This window comes from Dromiciops gliroides, chromosome 6, assembly GCF_019393635.1.
Source record: "Dromiciops gliroides isolate mDroGli1 chromosome 6, mDroGli1.pri, whole genome shotgun sequence".
Taxonomy (NCBI): Eukaryota; Metazoa; Chordata; class Mammalia; order Microbiotheria; family Microbiotheriidae; genus Dromiciops; species Dromiciops gliroides.
The window spans coordinates 190,119,828-190,146,029 of NC_057866.1; the positions used below are offsets into that span (position 1 = coordinate 190,119,828).

Consider the following 26,202-nt stretch of genomic DNA (forward strand, 5'->3'; position numbering starts at 1 on the left):
GGAAGGAATAACATATGCCCTCAATTGCCAGGATTAATCTCTCTATCTCTGCAGGAAAGTAGGAGTAGAAGAGGATTAGAAGGGAAGGGTGAAATAAGGGAGAGCAGAGTAGGGGAGGGGCCAGTCAGAAGCAAAACACTTTTGAGGAGGAATAGGGTAAAAGAAGATAGACAAAAAGTAAATATGATGGGAAGGGAATAGGATGGAGGGAAATAGATATGATGATTAATTATAATGGCAAAATGTATGGTACCTACTTTGCTGGGCTATTGTGAAGAAAATTCTTTGTCATGTTAAAGGTACTATATAAAAGTTATGATGAACAGGATGCTATCAGAAAATTCTGGAAAGACCTGTATGAATTGAAGCAGGGTGAAATGTATTGGTATACCAATGAACAGCAATAGTGTGAGATGATCAGCTGGGTAGGACATGGTTATTTTCAGCAATGCAATGATCAATAACTCTGAAGGACTTATGAAAATTACAATCCATCTGCAGAGAAAGAACCGATGGTATCTAAAACAGATTGAAGTATAATTTTATTTTTATAATTCCTTAATCTAAAGTTTTGTTTTTGTTGGTTTACTCTGATACCCTTTCTAACGTGGAGATGTTTAACATGACTACTCATGTATAACTTATATCGAATTGCTTGAGTTCTTAAGGGTAGGGGGTGGGAAGGGAAGGAGGAAGAGAATTTGGAACATAAAGTTTTTAAAAACTGATATCAAAATTTGTTTTTTATATTGTAATTTGGAAAAAAAATATTATAAAGAGAAAAAAATGGCCAAAGAATATTGACTGGCAGTTTCTGATGAAAAAAATCAAATCAAATTAAGGTGATATAAATAGGTCTAAATCATTATTAATTTTAGAAATACAAATTAAAACAACCTTGACATATCACTTTATGTCTATCAAATGGGCTAAAATGATTGAAGAGGAAATTAAGAAATGTTTGAGGGGACAGTGAAAAAAAATAATGCTGATTCAGTGTTAGTGGAACTATGAACTCATCCAATCATTTTGGAGGACAATCTGGAATTATATCCACAGAGTTACTAAACTGCCAATATACTTTGATTCAGCAAAGATGATTGGGGGAAAGGAAAATACTTATATGTCCTAAATTATTTCTAACAGCTCTCTTTGTGATGGCAATGAAATGGAAATTATGGGGATACCCATCAAGTGGGGAATGGCTAAACAAGTTGTGGTATATGATAATGATGGAATACTTCTGTGCTATAAGAAAGGATGAACTCATTGATCATAGAAAAACATGGCAGAGAGAAGCCAGCAAGCTGCTTGAGCTCTCCTTATATTCCCTCAAAAACAACATTAAGTCAAGCCTCTGGACAGATTCTGAAACTACACAACCTGCAAAGAGACAGAGAGACACAGTCTTCCAACCAGATATAATTGAGGAGACTTTAGCAAAACTCTGTCTCACTAGGGCAAGAGGGAGGCACAGCACATAGCAGCAGAACACTGAGGGGATGGTGGCAAGTCAGCAGGAAGCTCTGGGACACAGCCCAGCAACTGAGGCCCCTGGAACCTGGTTCAACATGCTGGTGGCACAGCAAGACTGTGGCACCAGCAGAGGGGGCAGGGTGCCAGCTGGAGCACCAATCACAGGACAGACACACCTGGACATGCCCATTCCAGTTCCTAGAGCAAGCACAGGGAGCAAGCCCAGGTCAGTGAGAAATTCACAAGCCATAGAGGCCTCAGAGTAGAAAGTCAGTGACACAGCCCTTATTCCCCTGCATGAGAAGCTTGAAATAGGGACCCTGGTGCCCCCAGAGCAGACTGCAACTAAAAAAAAAAATAAGCTGCATTATAAGTAAGAAACAAAAAAGAGCTCTCACCATTGAGAGCTTCTGTATTAACAGGGAAGAGGCAAACGCAAACTAAGATGAGTACAATACTCCCAAATTGCCTATTTGTGAAGCCACAAGAGGGAAGATGAATTGGTCTCAAGAACAAAAAGCCTTCTTGGAAGAGCTCAAAAACAATTTAAAAAATTAATTGAGGGCAGCTAGGTGGCACAGTGGATAAAGCACTGGCCCTGGATTCAGGACTCCCTGAGTTCAAATCGGGCCTCAGACACTTGACACTTAACTAGCTGTGTGACCCTGGGCAAGTCACAACCATAATTGCCCTGCCCCCCCCCAAAAAAAATCAATTGAGGGCAGCTAGGTGGCACAGTGGATAAAGCACTGACCTTGGATTCAGGAGGGCCTGAGTTCAAATCCAGCCTCAGACACTTGGCACTTACTAGCTGTGTGACCCTGGGCAAGACACTTAACCCTCATTACTCTGCAAATAAATAAATAAATAAATTGAGAGAAATGGGGAGAGAATGATAGCAACACAAGAAAATTATGAAGAAAGAACTGGCAGCTTGGAAAAGGAAACACACAGATTGACTGAAGAAAACAATTCCTTAAAAAATTCATTTGGCCAAATGGGAAAAAAAAGTGTATAATCTCCCTGAAGAAAACAATGCCTTAAAATTTAAATTGGACAGTTGGAATATAATTACTCGATGAGTCATTATCTATTACCCAGCAAAAATTTGCATTCTCCTTCAGGAGAAAAGATGGACATTCAATGACATTGGGGACTTTCAATGTTTCCTGAGGAAAAGACCAGAATTGAATAGAAAATTCAATCTTAATATACAAGACTCAAGAGAAGTTTAAAAAGGTAAACAGAGGGGGAAAAAATTACTCAATAAGGTTAAACTGTTTACATCCCTACGTGGGAAGATAATACTCATAACTTTTTTTTTTTTAAGGGCAATGAGGGTTAAGTGACTTGCCCATGGTCACACAGCTAGTAAGTGTCAAGTGTCTGAGGTCGGATTTGAACTCAGGTACTCCTGAATCCAGGGCTGGTGCTCTATCCACTGAGCCACATAGCTGCTCTCAATACTCATAACTCTTAAGAAAGATAAATGTATTTGGGCAGAGAGAAAGACTTTACACAGAGGGTATAAATGTAAATTGTCTTTGATGTGATGATACAAAGAAAATTAAGGGGTTTAAAAGGGAATCTATGGGGAGAAGAGGAAAGGGGAGGTGGAATGAGGTGAATTATATCATATGAAGAGGTGAAAAAAAACTATTACAATAGAGGGAAAGAAAGGAGGGGTGAACATTGTTTCAACCCTACTCTCATTAGATTTGATTCAAAGAGGGAATAACATATACGTTCATTGGGATAAAGAAACTTAGCTCATTCTTTAGGGAAGCAAAAGAGGAAGGCAAAGGGGGGACTGATAGAAGGGAGGACAAAAGTAAGGGAGAAAAGGGTAAAGAAAAGAGAGGGGGTGATAAAAAGGGAGGGCAGATTGGGGGAGGCAGGGATAAGAAGCAAAATGTGAGTGAGGAGGAGTAGGGGGAAAGAAGGGGGAAAAAGCACAAAGGCAGTAAATAGAATGGAGGGGAATAGACAGCAATAATAACTGTGAATGTGAATGGGATGAACTCTGCTATAAAAAGGAAGCGAATTGCAGAGTGGATTAAAAACTAGAATCCCACAATATTTTTTTTTACAAGAAGCACATTTGAAGCAGAGAGATACACAAAAAGTAAAGTAACAGGCCGGAGCAGAATATATTATGCTTCAGCTAAAGTAAAAAAAAAAAGCAGGGGTAGCAATCCTTATCTCAGACAAAGCACAGGCAAAAATAGATTTCATTAAAAGAGATAAGGAAGGAAACTACATCTTGCTAAAAGGTACTATAGATAATGAAGTAGTATCAATATTAAATATGTATGGGCCAAGTGGTAAAGCATCCAAATTCTTAGAGGAGAAGTTAAATGAGTTACAAGAGGAATTAGAGTAATACTATACTAGTGGGGGATCTGAATCTCCCCCTCTCACAATTAGATAAATCTAGCACAAAAATAAATAATTAGAAAGAAGTGAAAGAGGTGAATAGATTACTAGAAAATTTAGACATGATATATGTCTGGAGAAAATTGAATGGGGATAGAAAGGAATATACCTTTTTCTCAGCAGTATATGGCACATTTTCAAAAATTGAGCATATATTAGGGTACAAAAACATCATAGTCAAATGTAGAAAGGCAGAAGTAGTAAATGCATTATTCTCAGATCATGATGCAATAAAAATTACATGTAAGAAAGAGCCAGGGAAAAGTAGAATGAAAATCAATTGGAAACTAAATAATTTCATTCTAAAGAATGAATGGGTCAAACAACAAATCATAGAAACAATCAATAACTATATCCAAGAGAATGACAATAATGAGACAACATACCAAAATCTATGGGATGCAGCCTAAGCAGTGCTTAGAGGAAAATTTATAGCTCTAAATGCTTACATGAATAAAAAAGATAAAGAGGAGATTAATGAATTGGGCATACAACTTAAAAAGTTAGAAAAAGAACAAATTACAAATCCCCAATTAGATACTAAATTAAAAAGAGAAATTAATAAGATTGAAAGCAAAAAAAAGGATAGAATTAATCAATAAAACTAAGAGCTGGTGTTATGAAAAAAAACAATAAAATATTGGTTAATTTGATTTAAAAAAAAGAAAGAAAACCAAATTACCAGTATCAAAAATGAAAAGGGTGATGTGACCACCAATGAAGTGGAAATTAAATCAATAATTAGGAATTATTTTACCCAACTGTATGCCAATAAATTTGACAATTTAAATGAAATGGAGGAATATTTACAAAAATACAAACTGCCCAGGTTAGAAAAAGTAATTGAACAAGTCATTAATGAACTCCCTAAGAAAAAATCCCCAGGGTCAGATGGGTTTACAGGTGAATATTACCAAACATTTAAAGAACAATTAATTCCAATATTGTACAAATAATTTGGAAAAATATGTGAAGACAGAGTTCTACCAAATTCGTTTTATGACACAAATATGGTGGTGATACCAAAACCAGGCAAAGCAAAAACAGAGAAAGAAAATTATAGACCAATTTCCCTAATGAATATTGATGCTAAAATCTTAAATAAGATATTAGCAAGGAAATTACATCAAGTGATCACCAGGATAATACACTATGACCAGGTGGGATTTATACCAGGAATGCAGGGCTGGTTCAACATTAGGAAAACTATTAACATAATCAACCACATCAATAAGAAAACCAACCAAAATCATTTGATTATCTCCGTAGATGCAGAGAAAGCTTTTGACAAAGTACAGCACCCATTCCTAATAAAAACACTAGAGAGTTTAGGAATAGGGGGAGCTTTCCTTAGAATAATAAACAGTATCTACCTAAAGCCATCAGCAAGTATTATATGCAATGGAGATAAATTCGAGGCCTTCTCAGTAAGATCAGGGGTGAAACAGGGATGTCCATTATCACCCCTATTATTTAATATTGTACTAGAAATGTTAGCTTTAGCAATCAGAGAAGAGAAAGGAATTAAAGGACTTAGAATAGGCAAGGAGGAAACAAAACTATCACTCTTTGCAGATGATATGATGGTATACTTAAGGAATCCTCGAGAATCAAGTCAAAAATTACTTGAAACAGTTAACAACTTTAGCAAAGCAGCAGGATATAAAATAAATCCACATAAATCATCAGCATTTCTATACATGACCAACAAAGTCCAGCAGCAAGAGATAGAAAGAGAAATTCCATTTAAAGTAACAGTAGATAATATAAAGTACTTGGGAGTCTACTTGCCAAGATAAACCCAGGAACTCTATGAACACAACTACCAAACTCTCTTCACACAAATCAAATCAGATCTAAATAATTGGAAAGATACCAGTTGCTCAGGGATAGGCAGAGCTAATATAGTAAAAATGACAATACTGCCTAAATTAATTTACTTATTCAGTGCCATACCAATCAGACTACCTAAAAATTATTTTAAACAGCTAGAAAAAATAATAACAAAATTCATCTGGAAAAACAAAAAATCAAGAATATCCAGGGAAATAATGAAAAAAAAAACTCACAGGAAGGTGGGTTAGCGGTACCAAACCTGGAGCTTTACTACAAAGCAGCAGTCATCAAAACTATCTGGTACTGGAAGGTGGGGCTGCATCCCACCTCTTTCCAGCTCCAACACAAAATGGTGAATCTTCCCTTCTCCTTACCAGTAACCCCTTCTCTCACAGGAAACAGGGCAGTCACACACACAGCCTGAAGCTAATTGGCTGGCAGCCCTGATTGACAGAATTAACAGAGTTGTAGAATGGCCAGCCTCCCAGCTTCTGCACACTGAAGGATACCTGACTGCCCTCACTTGGCTTCCCATAATTATAATTTGGACAGGCCCACTCAGGACTCAACTCAAGGTGGGTGGAGCACTGTATATAGTGCACTGGGGCTTCTAAATTACAATTAATTCTTTACATCCCTATCTTTTTTTTTTTAAAATCAATAAAGTATTTTATTTTTTCCTGTTACATGTAAAGATAGTTCTCAACTCTTGCCTATACAAGCTTTACAATTTCAGATTTTTCTCCCTCCCTCCCTCCCCTCCCTCCCCCCTCCCCTAGACAGCAGGGAATCTGATATAGGTTATATTTATATAGATATACACATAATAACATTAATCCCATTTCTGCATTAGTCATGTTATAAGAGAAAAATCAGAGCAATGATGAAAAACCTCAAAATAGAAAAAACAAGAGCACCAAAAACAAAAGAAATAGTATGGTTCATTCAGCATCTATACTCCACAGTTTTTTTTCTTGGATTTGGAGATCCTCTTCTATCATGAGTTCCCTGGAACTCTTCTGTACCATTGCATTGCTGAGAAGAATATAATCCATCACAGTAGATCAACACTCAATGTTGATGATACTGTGTACAATGTTCTTCTGGTTCTGCTCATCTCACTCATCATCAGCCCATGCAAGACCCTCCAGGTTTCTCTGAACTCCTCCTGTTCATCGCTTCTTACAGCACAATAGTATTCCATTGCATTCATATACCACAACTTGTCCAGCCATTCCCCAATGGATGGGCATCCCCTCAACTTCCAATTCCTTGCCACCACATAAAGAGCAACTATAAATATTTTTATACATGTGGGTCCCTTTCCCCTTTCCATGATTTCTTTGGGAAAAAGACCCAAAAGTGGTATTGCTGGGTCAAAGGGTATGCACAGCTTTATCGCCCTTTGGGCATAATTCCAAATTGCTCTCCAGAATGGTTGGATCAGTTCACAGTTCCACCAACAATGCATTAGTGTTCCAATTTTCCCATAGCTTCTCCAACATTGATTATTTTCCTTTTTTGTCATTTTAGCCAATCTGATAGGTGTCAGGTGGTACCTCAGAGTTGTTTTAATTTGCATCTCTCTAATCATTAGAGTATATCCTTATCTTGATAAAGAAAACATAACAAAAAAGATTTTAAATGATAAAAAAAAAATTCACTGAAAAAGAACTCCTTAAAACATAAATTTGGCCCAATGGAAAAGGAGATAGAAAAACTAAATGAAAAAAATAATTCCTTAAAAATTATAAGCTAATTAGAAGCTAATGACTGCATGAGACATCAAGAATCAAGAAAAAATCAAAAGAATAAATAAATTAAAAAATGAAATATATTGATGGACAAATAACTGAACTGGAAAATAGGTCCAGGAGAGATAATTTAAGAAATATCAAATTACTTGAAAGGTATGATTTTTTAAAAAGACCTTGGATATCATCTTTCAAGACATTATCAGAAAACACTTTCCAGATATCCTACAATTAGAGTATATAATCAAAATTAAAAGAATCCACTTGGGGCCAGCTAGGTGGTGCAGTGGATAGACCACCAGCCTTGTATTCAGGAGGACCTGAGTTCAAATCCAGCTTCAGACACTTGACACTTATTAGCTGTGTGACCCTGGCCAAGTCACTTAATCCCAATTGCCTCACCAAAAAAAAAAATCCACAAAACAAAACAAAACAAACAAACAAACAAACAAACAAAAGAATCCACTAATCACCTCCATAAAGAGATCTCAAAATAAAAGCTTCCAATAATATTCTAATCAAATTCCAGAAATCTTAGGTCAAGGAGAAAATAGTGCAAAAAGCCAGAAATAAATAATTGAAATATCAGAATTATGTAGAACTTAACAGCTTCTACATTAAAGGATCAGAGGGCTTAGAATATGATATTCTGGAAGGCAAAGGAGCTTGAGTTACAACCAAGAACCAATTACCCAGCAAATGTGATAATATTTTGGAGGGGATGTATATACAGGCAATGAAATAGAGGACTTTTAAGAATTCCTAATAAAAAGACCAGAGGTGTAGAGAAAATGTGATCATCAAATACAAGATGCAAGAGAAGCTTACAAAGGTACACAGGAAAGAGAAAATATATGGAATTCAAGGAGATTAAGCTATTTACATCCCTACACAGGAGCAGTTCAAAGGACTATATATAGAAAGAAGGTGTGGATAAAAGCTGACTTTGATGAAATCAAAACCAACCCTATCCCCCAAAAAGTAAAGGGTCAGAAAGAGTATTGCCTTAGTAGAAGAGAAAAGGGAGAGGTAGAATGGGATGAATTATCTTACATAAAGAGATGCAAAAGATATATTACCATGGACTGAAAAATGGGGGGTAAGAGAGGCATCACTTGAACCTTACTCTCATTGGAATTTGTTCAAAGAGGGAATAACATACATATTCAGAAAAGGGTATAGAAATCTATCTCAAACTATAGGGAAGAAGGAGGGGAGGAGGATAATTAAAGGGGGAAACTAATAGAAAGAAGACAGATTGTGGAGAGGTAGTGTTAGAAGCAAAACTTACATTGGCAGGGAAGGGAGGAAAAAGACAGAGAACAATAAACAGTGAGGGGGGCAGGAAATTGAATGGAGGGAAATATACCATAATCAGAACTGTGGATGTGAATAAGATGAACTCAACCATAATAAAATGGAAGAGGGTACTATTAACTCTATTTTCATAATTTTCTTCTATCACACTTATTTTTTCCCCATTTTTCCTTTACCTCTAAACTGATTTTAAAAATTCCTTCTGAAATGTTCCAGGAATTCTTGTTAGGAGGCTCATGTTCAATTCACATTTTTCCTTGAGTTTTTTCATGTAGCTGTTTGATTTGGTTGCCTTCCTCTGGGTTTGTGTTTTGATCTTCCCCACTTCCAGAATTATTTTTGATGATCACATTCTTTGTTGTTGTTATTATTATTTGTTTATTTTTTCATCTTTTTTGTTTAACTTTATGTTCAAATTGTGCTTAGCTCCTAGTGTGGAGGTGGCACTGTCTGCAGCTTCAAGTTTTTGTAATATTGCTTTCAGAGCTAGTTCTGAGGGTCTGAAAGTTTTAAGTTCTTTCCATAAGTCTATAATGAAAAAAGGAGAACTGTGTTCCCTGCTTTCCTGCCCTGTGCTCTAGCCCATGAGCCATCATAACCATTATTCTATGCCCCAGAAGCGGAACCAGGGATGCTGTATCCCTGTGGCTGCAAATATTATCACTCCTTCTGGCCCTTCAAATGCAACTCAGGCAACATTACACCTCCTCTTTGCCCTGGACTTGAAACAAGAGCTCTTGCTCTCCCATGAGCAATCATAAAGACTGCCCTGGATCCATGGCCATGCTATTACTCTCACAGGGCCAGAGGTACTGTTGCACTAGTGTTCCTTTTCACCTTCAGGCCTTGACCCAGAACTATGTATGGGCAATGCAACAGGTTCCTACACCCAGTGCTATGAAAGTGTCCCCTGTAATTTCCTTCTGCACCCCCCACCATCTGTGCGCTGGGAGCTACTGACTTCCCCCAAGAGGGATAGCACTTCACAAGGACTTAAACATGAGTATATTGCAGAGGGATATGGAAAGTGCATTCTTGGTGTGAGGAATTGTAATACCCCATAAAGAAGGAAGTACAAAGGAGAACGTGATGAAAAACAAAATGGTAAACCACTCTAGTATCTTTGCCAAGAAAATCTTAAATGAAGTCACAAAAAGTCTAAAATACCTAAAATGACCAAACAATAAATGTGTTGTGATCTCCATCTTTAGAAGTTACACCCATGTAAGTGAAACTCCAAAGAACAAATGAGAATTATTATCTTTTATGACAACAAAATCTTCCTGGTCTCTGCCTAGTTAGTCAGTACCCTTTAGGAAATAAGAAAGGAATCCTAATGAGTACTGATGAAATGATACCACCCTCAAGCCACTTTTTGAAAGGACAGAGCTTTATTCTTATTAGAATGAGAGGGCAGGGGGCAGAGCTAGGTGGCACAGTGGATAAAGCACTGGCCCTGGATTCAGGAGGACCTTAGTTCAAATCTGGCCTCAGACACTTGACACTTACTAGCTGTGTGACCCTGGGCAAGTCACTTAACCCTCATTGCCCAGCAAAAAACAAAAACAAAAACAAAAACAAATAAACATGTTGGGCGAGGAAAGACATTAAACACACAGAGCTCCTGACACAATTACCCCTAAAACAGCAATAAAACATGCCCTGGAATTGCAAAACACACAAAAAGAAAGGCTGAGATTATTTTTCAAATTAAAGGGAGCCTTACTGAGTTGTGAGCAGAGGCTAACCCTGCAATCATGCCAACACAGACCCCAGACATGCCACAAAAGAGGAGGCTCCCCCAGAGCCTCAACTCTCTGAATCACCTGTAGCACCAGCATCTTCTGGAACTAAGCTTTAGGTTAGATGAGAGGGCTGAACACCTGGCCAGGGGGAAAGGACAGGGGTGTCTGTGGAACCTAAGTATCCCACCCCAGGAGGGAACCAGGAAGAAATCCTGAAGGACAGGACAGGTGGGGGTGGGGTACAGGCTTGTCAAAGCTAAGATGCACAGCACACATAATTCTGCTAGCTGGTTAATTAGCAAGTTGGCTTGAGGTTATCTTTGGACCAGAGAACGAGCCAGGCTTGAGAAAAATCTGCCCTCCCTCAAATCTAAACACCTGGGACCCTCTGAAGCTTGGGACAGTGTAGCTTGGAAGTAGGGCCCTACTGTAAGAGGGAGTTAAAAGTCAAATAAAAGATGGCAAGATGAGCAAGAAAAGAAAGTAAAGAACTATTGAAATTTTCTTTAGCAACAAGGAAGATTGAGGTGCACTCTCAGAAAAGGATACCAACCTCAGAGCCTCTAAATCCAAAGCTTCCAAGAAAAATATCAATTGTTCTCAGGCCATGGAAGAGCTCAAATGGGACTTTGAAGAGAAAGTCGGAGAGATAGAAGTAAGATTTAGAGAGGTGCAGGAAAGAATGGAAAGAGAAATGAGAGCAATGCAGGAGAGCCATGAGAAAAAAGTCAACAGCTTGAAAAGCCAAATGGAAAAAGAGGTAAAAAAAAAGCTCTCTGGAGAAAACAATTGCCTAAGAATTAGGATTGAACAAATGGAAGCTAGTGACTTTATAAGAAACCAAGGCACAGTAAAGCAAATCCAAATGAATAAAAGAATAGAGGGCAATGTGCAATATCTCCTTGGAAAAACAGCTGACCGAGAAAACAGATCCAGGAGAGATAATTTGAAAATCATTGGACTACCTCAAAATCATGACCAAAATAAGAGTTTAGACAGCATCTTCCAAGAGATTGTCAGGGGAAATTGCCCTGATATTCAAGAAGCAGAAGGAAAAATAGAAATTGCAAGAATCCACCAATCACTTCCTGAAAGAGATCCCAAAAGGAAAACCTCCGGGAATATTATAGCCAAATTCCTGAGATCCCAGGTCAAGAAGAAAATATTGCAAACAGCTAGAAAAATGGAATTCAAATACTGTGGAGCTGCAGTAAGGATAAAACAAGATCTAGCAGCATATACATTAAAGGACAAGAGGGCAAGGAATATGATATTCCAGAGGGCAAAGGAACTGGGACTACAGACAAGAATCACATACCCAGCAAAACTGAGTATAATCTTTCAGGGGAAAAAATGGGACTTCAACGAATAAGAGGACTTTCAAGCATTCATGATGAAAAGACATTAAATGAATAGAAAATTTGACTTTCAAATACAAGACCTTGGAGAATCATAAAAGGGTAAATAGGAAAAAGAAATCATGAGGGATATTCAAAGATTAAACTGTTTACATTCCTACATGGGAAGCTAATACTTCTAGCCCATAGGAACTTTCTCAGTAAGGAAGATACAGAGGACACAGAACTGAACTGAATGTGAAGGGATGATATTGGTAAAGCATTTATTTTTTTTGTTTATCCTTCTTCTTTGTTGGGCAAACAGAGTGGGATGTCTTATGTCTGGGGCTGGATTTGGGCTCCAGGCATCCTGCGTCCAGGGGTGGTCCACTGTGCCATCTACCTATCCCATGATGACATATTTAAAATAGGATTGAGGAGAAGGAGTAATAGACTGGGGAAGGGCAAGGGGAGAGGTGGACTGGTAGTTCACATGAAGGAAACAAGAAAAAATCTTATGGAGGGGAAGGAAAAGGGGGGAAGGAATGGGGGAGTGAGTGAACCTGACTATCATCAGAATTGGCTCAAAGAGGGAATATCATAATTATCAAGTGGGTATAGTAATATATTTTTGCCCTGACAGAAAGTGGAAGGGGAGGGAGATAAGGTGGGGGGTGGGGGGGAGAAGAGGTGAAAGAGGGAAGGGCAGATTGGGGGAGAGAGCAGTAAAAAGCAAAATACTTTCGAGGAAGGTGAAGATGTTCTGCATAACTGCACAAGTATGACATACTAAATTGCTTGATTTCATAGAAAGGGTTGAGGAGGGAGGTAGGAAGAAAAATTTAGAACACAGAATTAGCTCAAAGCCCTTAATCTCATCAGAGTGGGCTCAAGGAAGGAATAACATTCATACCCAACTGGGAGGACTAATCTATTTAACCCTATAGGAAAGTAGGTGGGGAAGAGGATAAGGAGGGAAGGGTAAAAGAAGGGAGGGAAGAGCAGGGGAGGGGGCAGTCAGAAATAAAACACGTTTGAGGTGGAATAGGGTAAAAGAAGAGAAAAATGGAGTAAAGATGATGGGAAGGGAATAAGATGGAAGGAATTAGTTATGATGATAGATTATAATGGCAAAGTGTACGGTACCTACTTTGCTGGGATATTGTGAAGAAAATTTTTTGTCAAGTTTAAGGTACTATCTAAAAGTTATGATGAACAGGATGCTATCAGAAAAGCCTGGAAAGACCTACATGAACTGAAGCAGAGTGAAATGTAGTATATACAAAATAACAGCAACAGTGTGAAATGATGTGCTGAGAAGGCATGTGGTTATTTTCAGCAAGGCAATGATCCAGTACAACCCTGAAGGACTTATGAAAATTGCAATCCATCTACAGAGAAAGGAATGATGGTGTCTGAAAACAGACTGAAACATAGCTCTTTTTTTTTGTTTGACAATTCCTTAATCTGAAGATTTGTTTTTTAACTGTTTTTTTTCTCACAGCCTAGCTAATTTGGGGATGTTTTCCATGACTACTCATGTATAACTTATATTTAATTCCTAGAGTTCTTGGGGGGTGGGAAGGGAGGGAGGAAGAGAAGGGAAATAATAAGAAGAGGGAATTTTATGGGAATGCAGTGGGACCCCAAGAAACCTAGAGATCCCAAGTCCCCCACCCCACCCCCAAGGAGTCCTTGAACTCTCCTGGAGATGGGCAGCTCCTACCTCAGGAATGAGTATTGCATAGCATGGTCTTAGTATACTGATAAGCAATAACAGGGTCTGGAAGATGTTATGCAAGATATGAATGGGTGCTCCAAACCTTTCTCATGCCCCATTATTCCAAAATCCCTTCCCTGTTTGCATTTTCCTCCCAGTGCTGCCTGCTCTCTCTTTGATTTGTAAATGTACAAAAGACCAGGTCTTTTCATACTCAAGTGGGACAGTCATCATGGTGATCTGTTCCCTGGCAATATCCCCTTTTCCTAATAAATCTCTTTTTTTTTTGCAAGCTTGGTGATGAGCCTCCAATTCTTTGGGTGAGCTATCCCATCATCCAGGCCACAAGTCCCCCCAAGAACAACATGTACCCAGATACATATGTAGATAAACAGATAGGCAGAGAGGCAGGTAGATAGGTAGGCAGAGAGATAGAGATAAATACATAACATGCATACACATATACACACATACATACATACATAGGAGAATGACAGATATAGATATAATGCATATATAAGTATATAAAATATAGATTGATGAAAGATCAATTGGTAGAGTGTTTATTAATTACTTAATATATGACATACATGCAAGAGGAACAGTTCATGCCATCAAGGAGCTTAAAATCTACTGGAGAAAGATGATATATAAAAGGAGCTGGAAAGGGAATGGGGATAACCCCTGGGGACAAAATGGTTGGTAAAAAGTATGGAAAGTGAATTAAAGAGTAATATAAAGTAGTAGATGGAAGGTGAACTTGGAGGGAAAAGCACTAGCAGCTAGAAGAACCAGGAATAGCCTCATACAAAAGGCATCACTTGAGTTGTCAGACAACAAGCATTAATTAAACACCTACTGTGTGCCATGTTCTCAGGATACAAAAAGAGATTAAAGATAGTCCCTGATCTCAAGGTTCTCACAACCTAATGAATTAATCAATCTAATAAATCTAATGATCTGAATCTTAAGGGAACCCAGGGATCCTTAGAGATCCTGAGTTTAATCTCCTCATTTTACAACTTGGGACTGGGCAGTACAGAGTAGTTAAGGTGATTAGACCAAGTTCACACAGGCATTTTATAATAGAATCAAGACTAAAACCCAACTCCATTGCCTTTTCTACTATACCCAAGTACTATCACCCATAGCATGGGATGGAAACAGAACTTTGAGGCCCTCAGAACAAAACATCCTAGAAGAATAATATTCAAGGTGTGTGGTCCACAACATATAGTGACCAACATTACTGTTATACCAAATGATAAAAGGGGAAAACTAGACTAAGAGAAATTTCCTTTTTAAAGGAGATGAAAAATAGTAATGTTCTTATGCTCTTGCCATTGGATTCAGGAGAGAAGTCAATCATTTATTTTAGAATGCTAAATGAATAATAGGGAGGATCTTTTTCCACAACCAAGAGCCATATTCATCAAAGCAGACACATTAAAGCTACCTTTAATATTTGTACAGTTTAATATAGAGTTCTATATAGCATAAGCCATGGGCTATCCACCCACTTCCAAAGGAATCACTCAGCCAGAGAAACATAGTCAAGAGTTTACATTTTGGCAGGTGTCTTAGAAATCAACAAGCATAATTTCTACAACTTTAATAAAGATTAAATTGAAGCCCAGAGCTAGAGATATCTAAAGTAAATTTAACAAATTCTATTAATTTCAACAAATATTTACCGTGTGTCCATTATTTCCAGTTCTCTGTGCTGGTATGCAAAGATGAAAAAAAAATTGTACTAGTCCTTGTCCTTGAGACATTTACAGAATTGTAGGGAGATAAACCATGTATCCAAATAAAAATAATACATGTAAGAATGAGATAAGTACTTGAGAAAGCTCAAATGATGATGTCCATTGGTGAGTTCCTTTGAGGGTTTCTATTTTATGGATTGGCCCAGGAGGGCCATACTTCATTTCCCTCCAGTATGTGCTTCTGACTTTCCTGGATAGCATCACCATCACTCAGCTACCTTCTCAAACCAGAAATTCCCTCAGTGTCTGAAGTATTTTTATCCTTTTTTTGTGCTTCTCTTGAATCTTGTAATTGTAGGTTGAATTATCTGCTCAATTCATGGCTTTTCATTATGAAAGTTTAAGTCTCCTATTTCTTTGGATATCCATATTTTCTCCTGAAAGATTATGATTAACATTGTTGGGTAGGAGAATTTTAATTGTAATCCACCATCTTCACTCTGCTTCCCCATAATTCAATGTTTAAAAGGTATTATACACTATTCACCTCTGTGGTGTACTTTTTCATTGCCCTTTGTAACATTCTCATTTTCTTTTTCTTTTTTTTTTGATGAGCAGTGAGGGTTAAGTGACTTGCCGAGAGTAACACAGCTAGTAAGCATCAAGTGTCTGAGACTGGAGTGGAATTCAGGTCCTCCTGAATACAGGGCTGGTGCTTTATCCACTGCACCACCTAGCTACCCCAACATTCTCATTTTCAAGGCCACATGTATATTTCCAATCCATATACTTTCCAATAGTTAGAATGGCATAGAATTCCAGCATAATGTCTAAGCTTTTGATAAAGTACAACACTCATTTCTACTAAAAAAAATTAAAAAAACTTGAAAGTATAGGTATGAATGCATTTTTCCTTAAATAAATAAAATGAATTTAACTAAAACCATTAGCAAGCATTATTTTTAATGGGCATAATCTACAAGTTTTCTTAGCAAGATCAGCTGAGAATCAAGGATTCCCAATGTCAACAATATTATTGAATATTATAATGGAAATTCTAACAATAGCAAGAAGAGAAAAAAAAAGAAATAGAAGGAAACAGAACAGGTAATGAGTTAATAAAAATATCTCTTTGTGTACATGATATAATGATATACTTGGAAAATCCTAAAGACAACCAAAACATTAGTTGAAACAGTTCATAATATTATTAAAGCAGAAGGATTTTAAGTAAATCCATATTATCATAAGCATTCCTATTTGTGGGTGCCAAATTTAATGTATGGAGTGTTAATTGGGTGACTAGCTGAAATATTGGGGACCTGGAAATAAAGAGGGACCTCTAGGTTCAAAGCTACCTCCCCTCAGGGCTCCCTTTTTAGATACTTCTCCCAGGCCAGTAAGAAAGGTGCCTTACAGTTTCTTTTCCACAAAGGGATCAGATTTTATTACTTGGAAACTAATTAAACAACAAAGGTGAAATTAATAATAAGGAAATAGGGAAAAAGAAATACAGATAAATTCTCCTAGCTCTAACCTAAGTCTATACAACACCCAGCTTATTTCCAATTAAGCTATTTTAAAGGAATGCAGGGATTTTGTGTTCAATCACCACACCTGGGACTTCTGCTAGTTGCTCACACGACCTGGAAAGCCAAGGAAGGAGAATGAAAGGAAGAAAAGAGCCAGCATCCCGGACGTGACTTAGCCTTCCCTCAGTGAGCATTCAATCTTCCTCCCTCAGAAGGGGTGGTCCTTCAAAAACTGCCTGTGGAAAGGTTTCTCCTTCTGACCTCAGTAGCATACATAATTTCAGGTTGGTCCAGGTGTTGCCCCTACCAAATGAGTCACCTAAACTCCTATAAGAGTTACAAAACGGGGCAGCTAGGTGGTACAGTGGATAGAGCACCGGCCCTGGAGTCAGGAGTACCTGAGTTCAAATCCGGCCTCAGACACTTAACACACACTTACCAGCTATGTGACCCTGGGCAAGTCACTTAACCCCAATTGCCTCACTAAAAAAAAAAAAAAGAGTTATAAAACTATATATCAGAACCATAACTGTGCAAGGAGAAAACAGTAAAAGATAGCACATTTAAAATAATTCTGTTACAAAGGACTCATGATGGATATACTCTCCAAATCCAGGAAGAAAGAACTGTTGAATCTGGATGCAGATTGAACCATACTCTTTCAATTGCTTTTGTTTGTCTTTTTGGAAGTTTTTCCTTTTTGCTCTAATTCTTCTCTCATTACATGACTAATGCAGAAATATTTTAATGTGATTGTGCATATATAACCTATATCAGATTACTTGGTGTCTTTGGGAGGTGGGAGGGTGGGGAGCGATGGACAAAAATTTAAAACTAGAAATCTTATAAAAACAAATGTTGAAAATTATTTTTAAATGTAACTGGAAAATAATAAAATATTTATATTGGGAAAAAAGCATGGACATTTTAGGCAAAAGAATCCTCATAAACCCAATATTGGTACCTTCACCATGTCTCCAATAATTAAGGGGATAAGTTGTACCCTGTGCCCACTGGTTTAATGAATTGAGGTGCAAAAGATCTCTGGCCTGAAGAGGCAATATGTGAACACCATTGCATAACTGTAGCCAGAGTTGATACAAAGGTGAGAATTCAGCCCTTTACTAGAGATAGGAAGTACTGTCAAAACACAGGAGTTCTCACCTTTCAGGGGAAGTATAATAGACAGACTTCCCAAAAAAAGATATATAAACCTCAGTCCTCAAAAACTTTTCATGACAGAGCTCAAGGGAAAGGGCTAGCATTATCTCTCCTGAGAGGAATATCTCTGAAAGAAGGAATCATAGGTAAGCTTTGCTTGGAATTGACAAGACTTCTCTGTCCTAAAGGTCTTAGGTGTGAAAATCATTGTGAATTATAGGTCATTACTATGCAAAAGGACAAAAGTGAGAACTCAGTCCTATAGGAGAGAGTGAAAATACCATCCAAACTCAGGAGTTCTCACCTTTTGTGGGTGGAGTAAGGGGAGGACCTAACCAAAGGAAGACATATAAAAAGGACCTCAACAAGTCACTGCTACAAACCTCTGCTGCCAGGACTCTAGGTAAAGAGTGAGAAATATCTATCTTGAGAAGACTATTGTGGAAGGACAGAATCAGAGGTAAGCTTCCCATGGAACAAGATTTTTGCTCCATGGCATATTTTGGAAAAGGCCTTCTCTAGCCAGTAAAGAAATGATAACCTAAAAGAGGGGACAAAAATGAGAGACCGAGGAAAGAAATAACTGAGTTTTTTGTTTGGATTGTGGGTGAAAGTTAGGGGAAAAGAAATGATAACTTAGGATTTTCCTTGCCTTGCTGCCATATTAGATAATGAGAAATGAGATTATTCATAGCCTTTGAAATAAGATCAGGTATTCCTAAGCTACTCAATTAAGTATTGAGTTCAAGCAACCCTGAGAATTTCTGTAACATTAAAGAGGAAGTAAAGATGTTTTCTTCAGAGGATGATGACCCTGAATTGTGGGGTAAGAGCAAGAGAAGGTAAGGGTAAGAAATATTCAAAGTGAACCCCCATAACCTAGGTTCTTTGGAGGAAAGGCTTACATTCAGCACTGTGGGAGGATGGAGGGGGTGGACATCTGTTTCCATGGAGACACAGGTCTATAAAAGAAATCAGCTCTCTAGCCTTTTCAAGATGAAAAGGAATGAGACCCATTTGTAAGACAGGCTTAGTGTACTCTGACTTACACACAATATCTGAGAGAACCAGGATACTTAGGTTCTCTGGTTCTACTTGAAGGCAGTCCGGATACTTGGGATCCCTGATGGATCTGCTCAGGATGTGTCAAAGAAGTAGAACCAATGTTGCCTCTGACTCCTTACAAAACAACTTCTTCAAAAGATTTGATATTCTGTGGATAGCACAGGAAGGCCTTGATCCAATTTGGTCCAATTTTTACTGACTCTTTTTCCACAGGTCTAGGAACGCATGTGGCAAAGGGCTAAATAAAAACCTCAAGGAGGATCTCACTTGCTCTATATGTCTGGGTAACTTCATTGGCCCAGTGACTGCAAATGTGGCCACACCTTTTGCACACAGTGTCTTCTCCAGTGCAGAAAGGGAGCTGATGCCACAGTCACCTGCCCAGAGTGAAGAGGATTCATAAATTCAGCAATTTTTTACCCAACAGGAGCCTGCAGAATCTGTCCATCCCTGGAAAAATGCTCAGGCCTCATTTACTGCAGGGCACAGTGGGGCTGACCACTTGTGATCAACATGGAGAAAAAGAGAAGCTCTTCTGTGAGGAAGACCAGAGAACCCTCTGTGAGTCTTGTTCATTAGCCCCAGAGCACAAGCATCATCATGTTCTTCCCATGGACAATGCTGCTGAAAAGTACAAGGTAAGAGTGTCTGCTCACTAGAGATACATGCCAAAGGAGAAATGTTGACTACTCATTCAACTCTCTTTGTGAGCACTTGTGGACACTGCCATATAAGGCACAAAGCTCAACCTACATTGCCCAAGGAAAATCCAAAGGCCTCATAACAACCTGTGGCTTCAAAACCAAATGCCCATTCTTTTTATTCTCACTTGGCCTTCCAAATTTTCCTGTTTCATTTTCCTTATCTGTAAAATTCTGAAAATTATAATGGTTCCAATGTCTTAGAGTTATTGTCAGTGTCCGAGGCATAACAGACATCAGACCTTTAATAGCTTTGAAATGCAGTTTAAGCGTGTTATATAGTAGATAATAACTCTTAAATGTCCAGTTTTCTTTGTTCTAAAAAATAGTTTTAACAAGACTCTACTTTTCTTGCAGGACAAGCTCCAGGAGACACAGAATATCTCACAGAGAAAAGAAGAGAAATTTAAAATTGCATTGAACAAAGGGGAAAGGATGGAGGAATATTGTAAGGTCAGCGTTTATCTGTTTTGCTAGAGAAAATGTAAGAGGTACACTGTCCCATTGGGGCCCTTCTCAGAAGGAATAAGTAATGATGAAAATGACAGGCAAATCATGTTTTGCAAAGGATCAGATTCATATTCATGATCATTGGATGAAAGGTAGTGTTGCAATGACAGATGAACCATTTCATACCTAATGCAGGTAGAAGAACTTTGTTTTCCTGTTAACTCCTCAAATATATTTATAAAAACAGGTTCTAGATAGCATTTGGGTATTTGAGGGAGAAAATGGCCTTTGGCAGATTTTCAAGAACTTTTCTTTTATATAATATTTCTCTTCTCTAACCCTAATGCGATCCTTAATGCAATCCCTAACCCTAACCCTAACCCTAACCCTAACCCTAACCCTATTATTTCCATCATTACCTACTCCTTGAGAAAAAGACCTTCAAGAAATAGTTTACTTCAAAAGTACTTATATGGGAGATATGGGCCTAGCAGTCATTAAGCTGTGCCTGGTACCTGAGTTCATGCAGCCTCTTAGATATCTAAAAGTGTTACATAGAGAGCACAAATGTTCACCACTCACCTCTGCCCTTCTGTACTTTTCACTTCCTTATTTATCCTACTTTCTTTTACTACAGGAGGATGTAAATGCTCTTAAACAATCAGTTATATCTGAATATGAAAACATATACCAGTTCTTACGGAATGAATTAAATCAACACCTGCTGAGAGTGGAACAGGAATTCAGAAAAAACAGGGCAAAACATAAATCGAAGAAGGGCAAATTTTCACAAAAAATCCGGAATCTCCAAAGGATGATATTAGAAGTAGAGGAGAATTTGGACCAGGCACCCTCAAAAATGCTCCAGGTGAGTGTGTGAAATATCCATGTGCAATTGCCTTGGAAATGCAGAATGGAAGGTACATACCCTGTCACCCATAGGACACTAAGGGAAGGGTTTTTCGGGATCAGTTCATAGAGTGGGTTAGTTCAGGCTTTTTCTTGGATGGAATGAGGAAACCGAGGGAGAAAGGCAAACTGAAGCTCTATCTTCAAGGATTTGCAGAATTGAGGAGAGAGTCCCTTCCTGGCTTGGGAGATTTCTAGAGAACTGTCCCCAAAATTTTGAGAATCATTAATCTAGATACTTGGTTTCTCTTTGTGGGGCAAAATTTGAGGAGGCACATTAGGGATGTGGAATGGGTTAAGAAGAAAATTTCCTGGGTGGAAGGGACAATTGAAATCTACGTCCCAGGGCTTGAATTTAAAGGAGAATGTCTAGAATTAGAGAAGGTTTAGGTAGGAGGTTATATCTCTATTCAAGTACTGTGCTCTATCACTGGGATATTAGACTTGGGCTTCTAAATATAATAGGGCAAAATCAGAAAAAATGGATTCTTAAAAAAATACCAGTCATGATTGCATAATTACTCTAAGAAGTTTGGTGCTTTTGAGTTTTCAAATTGACTGTCCTTATCTTTTTTGTGAGTCACTGTCATTCTTTGAGTTAGATTAAAGAGATTGTAGACTCTGAATCCTAGGGAGGACAGTGAGTTCTGGAGCAATTGACAGGCCACACATGTAGCATCAGAAGTAATGCCTAAGCTTGTGTCTTCATGGCTCCATTTCCTATATGAAGCCGGAGAATTTGTCCAAAATAATTTAGTCTACTGTCAGATGTGGTAATTTCCCTGCCATGGGAATTTTCTCAAAGGAGGCTTATTGACCATTTATTTGAAGTTCTGTAGACATCATTTTTATTTAAGTGTTAGGTTGATCTAAGTGACCTCTAAGGTCTTTTCTAACTCTAAGGTTCTATTTTTATGCCCCACCCCCAAATAGCACAGGGTTACCTCTCCAGAGCATGAAAGTGCTTGGCCAGTTAATGCCTCATGACCAAAAGTACCCTAGAATTAAACCTGTCTAAGCTTCTGGGCTTTTGTTTTTTTGGAAAAGATTTCTAAGGGAGTGACAGATCTTTGGGGAAGTGTGTCTGGGTTCTATGAGAAATACAATAGTGTAAAAATAGACCAAGGAGCAGAACACTAAATCTCTTTATTTTCTCCCCTCAGATCATGAAAATCCCATTGGAAAGGTAAGTTTCTATTCTTTGTTCAACTAATATGGAAATGCAGCATCTGTGGGGGAATGTGACTAATGGGTATCTACTCTGCTGGAACACCGTGAAGTATTTGATCCAGATAGGACTCTGGAGCTCTGAGTAGAGTAAATGTAACCAATTGTGTCCCATTTGTAGGAATGAGGAGCAGCTACTTCAAGAACTGAAGCTTGATTCCTCTATCTGGAGCACCTGTGCCAACACTGGCTTGAGAAAAATGCTCATGACCTTCCAGAGTAAGTTACTGTGTCACTCTCAATTGACATTTGGGAAATTCCTAGGACTTACCATATCTTTGGCAATGGATTTGTTCCGTGTTCTAGCATGCACAAATGACCTCAGCTTCTGCTATCCTATAGGAGTCATCTCTGGTTCAGTATCTTTCAGCTGGACCCAGATGGCACCTGAGGAGAGAGAGGCTGATGAAGTTGAACTGCCCTCCCTCACTTAAATCAAATTCACTTACAGGTGAATGACATGACATCTCCTTCCTGATGTCATGGTCCACTTTGAAAATGAAGGACATATAACATTTATCCCTTATAGATTATTTCATTATTTCAAACTTCAGATGATTTATTCAGGCATTTCAGTTTATTTGTCTCTGTGACCCAATTTAGTGCTTTCTTGGCAAAATTCATGGAGTGGTTTGCCATATTTTTTCTCCTGTTCATATTAGAGATGAGGAAACTGAGGCAAGTAGCATTAAGGGACTATCCTAGAATCACACCCTTAGCAAATATATGAGGCCAAATTTGTTCTCATGTCTTCCTGACTCCAGGCCTGATGCTCTAGCACTTTGCCACCCAGTATTCTACCCACTGGGGCACTGAGGTACTCTCACATGGCTACTAAGGTGCTTTCTGGTTTTCTAGTTTGGTGTCTCAACAGGCCTGAATGTTCCCACTGATTTCACTTATCAACTGAACCATTTTCCTAAATAGCTAGACTGTTTTACAGCTGTTCCAACAGTAAATTCTTTTGCCTAGCATAAGCCAATGAGACAAGGCCTCATTGGAAAGGTAAATTGCTTGTCCACAAACAGGTGTCAGGGGGAGGATGATCTCTTCAAGAGTTCTTATATAATCCCATATTGATTGTGACTTGAGTTTATTGTGTGAGATTGTTCAGGATTAGAGAATTTTTCTTTGTTTTTACTTTTAATCCCCAAGGTCTGCAACCCAAGGCTAATTATCCATTTTCCCCCTTTTCTCTAGGAGATATAACTCTGGATCCTGAAACAGCCCATCCTCATCTCATCTTGTCTGATGATTTGAAGCATATCAAGTGTGGAAGTGTCCCACAACACCTGGCTGACAATGAAGAAAGATCTGACGATGCTTTCTGTGTACTAGGGGCCCAGACATTTACCTCAGGCAAACACTATTGGGAAGTAGAGTTGGGAGCTAATACAGAGTGGAAAGTGGGTGTCTGTGAAGAATCAGCCAGTCAGAATACAAACCTCTCCATATTGCCTGAGGATGTAACTGCCCTAGGAAGCTACAGATCTATAAATGATTTCTTTATCTTGAAATTACAAAATGGCTATTTTGTGAGTGAGCCCATAGATAAGATGGGCATTTTTCTTGATTATGAAAATGGACATATAGCATTTTACAATGTCACAGAAGAAACCCTTATCTACAGTCCCCTAGATCTCATCTTTCAAGGGACTCTTCGCCCTTACTTTGCTCTTTCCCTTCATAATGAGGAAGGAATTCCTGCATCACTCAGTATATGTCCCAGGAGTAATAAGTGACAAGTGACTGGAAATTACTCTATAAATGACTTTCTATTCCTTTGTTCTTGTGTTGAAATGGCCATTAAAGCTATGTGTAATTAACAAAAGCAATGAAAATAAAGTGCATCTTGTTTGTACTCGGTATCAACACTAAGGTGCTTCATTTTCTATCAAAATGTATTATTTTCCTGCATCAAATCTAATTGGATGACACTTACAAATACTATTTCTAAAATAGAATCATATTTTATATATGTATGTATGTACATATACACACATATGCACATTTATGTGCATACATATTTGTTTCTAGATAAGCACACATATGTGCATACATGTATATATTTTTCTTTTTTTAAGAGGATTTTTAAATTTATTTTTCTCAATTACATGTACAAACAATTTTTAAAATTCATTTTTCATCATTTTTGAGTTCTCAATTCTGTTCTCACATTCCTTTTAGTTTCAAATCCCATCCTTCTTTCTGAGAAACAAGCATTTTGCTCTAGATTATACATGTACAGTCAGGCAAAACATATTTCCATTTCAGCCATGTTGCAAAAGCAATAAAAAATGAAAAAAAATTAAAACAAACTATGCATCATTCTACATTCAGAGTTCTTGAAATGGGTAACATCTTTTATTATATGCCCTTTGAAATTGTCTGTTGGCACTGTATTGCTGAGAATAACTAAGTCATTCACAGATGATCATCAATCATATAATATTGCTGTTACTGGGGTTGATGATCAGGCTTTGTTTACTTTACATCAGTTGATACCCAATCTCGACAAAGAAAGCACAAAGTAAAAACATTTTAAAAGGTAAATAAAAATTCACTGGAAAAAACTACTTAAAATTAAAATTGTCCAAACCCAAAATGTAATACCAAAAGTAACTGAAAAAAATTCCTCCTTAAAATCATAATAAGCTAATTAGAAGCTAATGACTGAGAGATCAAAAGTCAATAAAACGAAATCCAAAACAAAAGAATAACCTTAAAAAATAAAAGACATTGACTGGCAAATAACTAACCTGGAAAATAGATCCAAATCTATTATACTGGAAAACTATGATACAAAAAAAATTTAAATTAAAATGATCCACTAATAACCTCCATAAAGAGATTTCCAGTTCCTTTCTTCTAGGGTCTTTGCTAGCAGTGACTTAGTTCACCAACAGCTCTACTGAAGCCACCCTTTTAAATTCGGTAAGGGGTCTCTGGCAAGTCCCTGAGTTTTCTCTGCCACCTTATCTCCTTTTGGTTTTGTTGTTGTTGTTGTTGTTGTTTGTTTTGGTTTTGGTTTTTTTCTCATCAACGAATTTTATTGACTTTTATATAGAACTTTCAATGATCTTTTCATAATTTACTCCCTTGACTCATTTTTTAACCTGTGTTTGTGCTCCTCTCCTACCTGGGACCACCACTTAAGACTGTGACCTAGATCAGAGTATGGGCAAAACAACAGAGTCTTGCCTCAGTGCTGGCAAAGAGATCCCCATATTCTCCTTCTAGAGTTGTTTGACCCCCTTACTATCTGTGCACTTAGTTCTCCCAGTGATGCAGAGTCTCCTGAGGCCTGCCCCTGCTTCACCAGGACAGGGTCTGTACACTAGTTTTGCTTTTCACCTTGGGGCATTTTGCCCAGAACTATGTATGTTCAATGCGACAGGTTCCTATACCCAGTGCCAGCAAAGCGTGCCCTGTAATCTCCTTCTGACCACTTGGCTGATCATACCCCTCAACATCTGTGTGCTGGGAGCTCCTTACTTCCCCCAAGAGGGGCAGCAGTCCCCAAGGTCTTAAATAGAAGTATATTCCAGAAGGACATGGAAAGCAAAATCTAACTGCGAGGAGTTGTAATGCCACATTAACAAGGAATTACAAAGCAGAACATAACTTTGTGTAAGTAGACAAGTGAAAATAAAACGAGGCTCTCAAGCAGCTCCATCAAAAAACATGAAACATTGAAGAGTTCCCCTAGCATGATGGATGGATCACTTCAAGCTGAAATTATTGGAGGATATAGAGAAGGATCATAGAAAAAGTCACACTTAAATGCATTGTGTGGGACAACTAGATGGTACTATTGTGCTGGAGTC

At 38.0% G+C, this 26,202-nt stretch overlaps 1 protein-coding gene across 1 annotated transcript; it reads left to right on the forward strand.

The window, feature by feature from the left end:
* Window positions 1–1,502: 1,502 nt before the first annotated feature.
* LOC122732176 (probable E3 ubiquitin-protein ligase TRIML1) lies at window positions 1,503–24,117 on the forward strand. Its single transcript, XM_043972309.1, has 7 exons — window positions 1,503–1,702; window positions 19,516–19,726; window positions 20,147–20,242; window positions 20,877–21,107; window positions 22,312–22,334; window positions 22,497–22,594; window positions 23,576–24,117. Exons 1-7 carry the CDS (start codon window positions 1,503–1,505, stop codon window positions 24,115–24,117), a joined length of 1,401 nt encoding a protein of 466 aa, XP_043828244.1.
* Window positions 24,118–26,202: the final 2,085 nt, after the last annotated feature.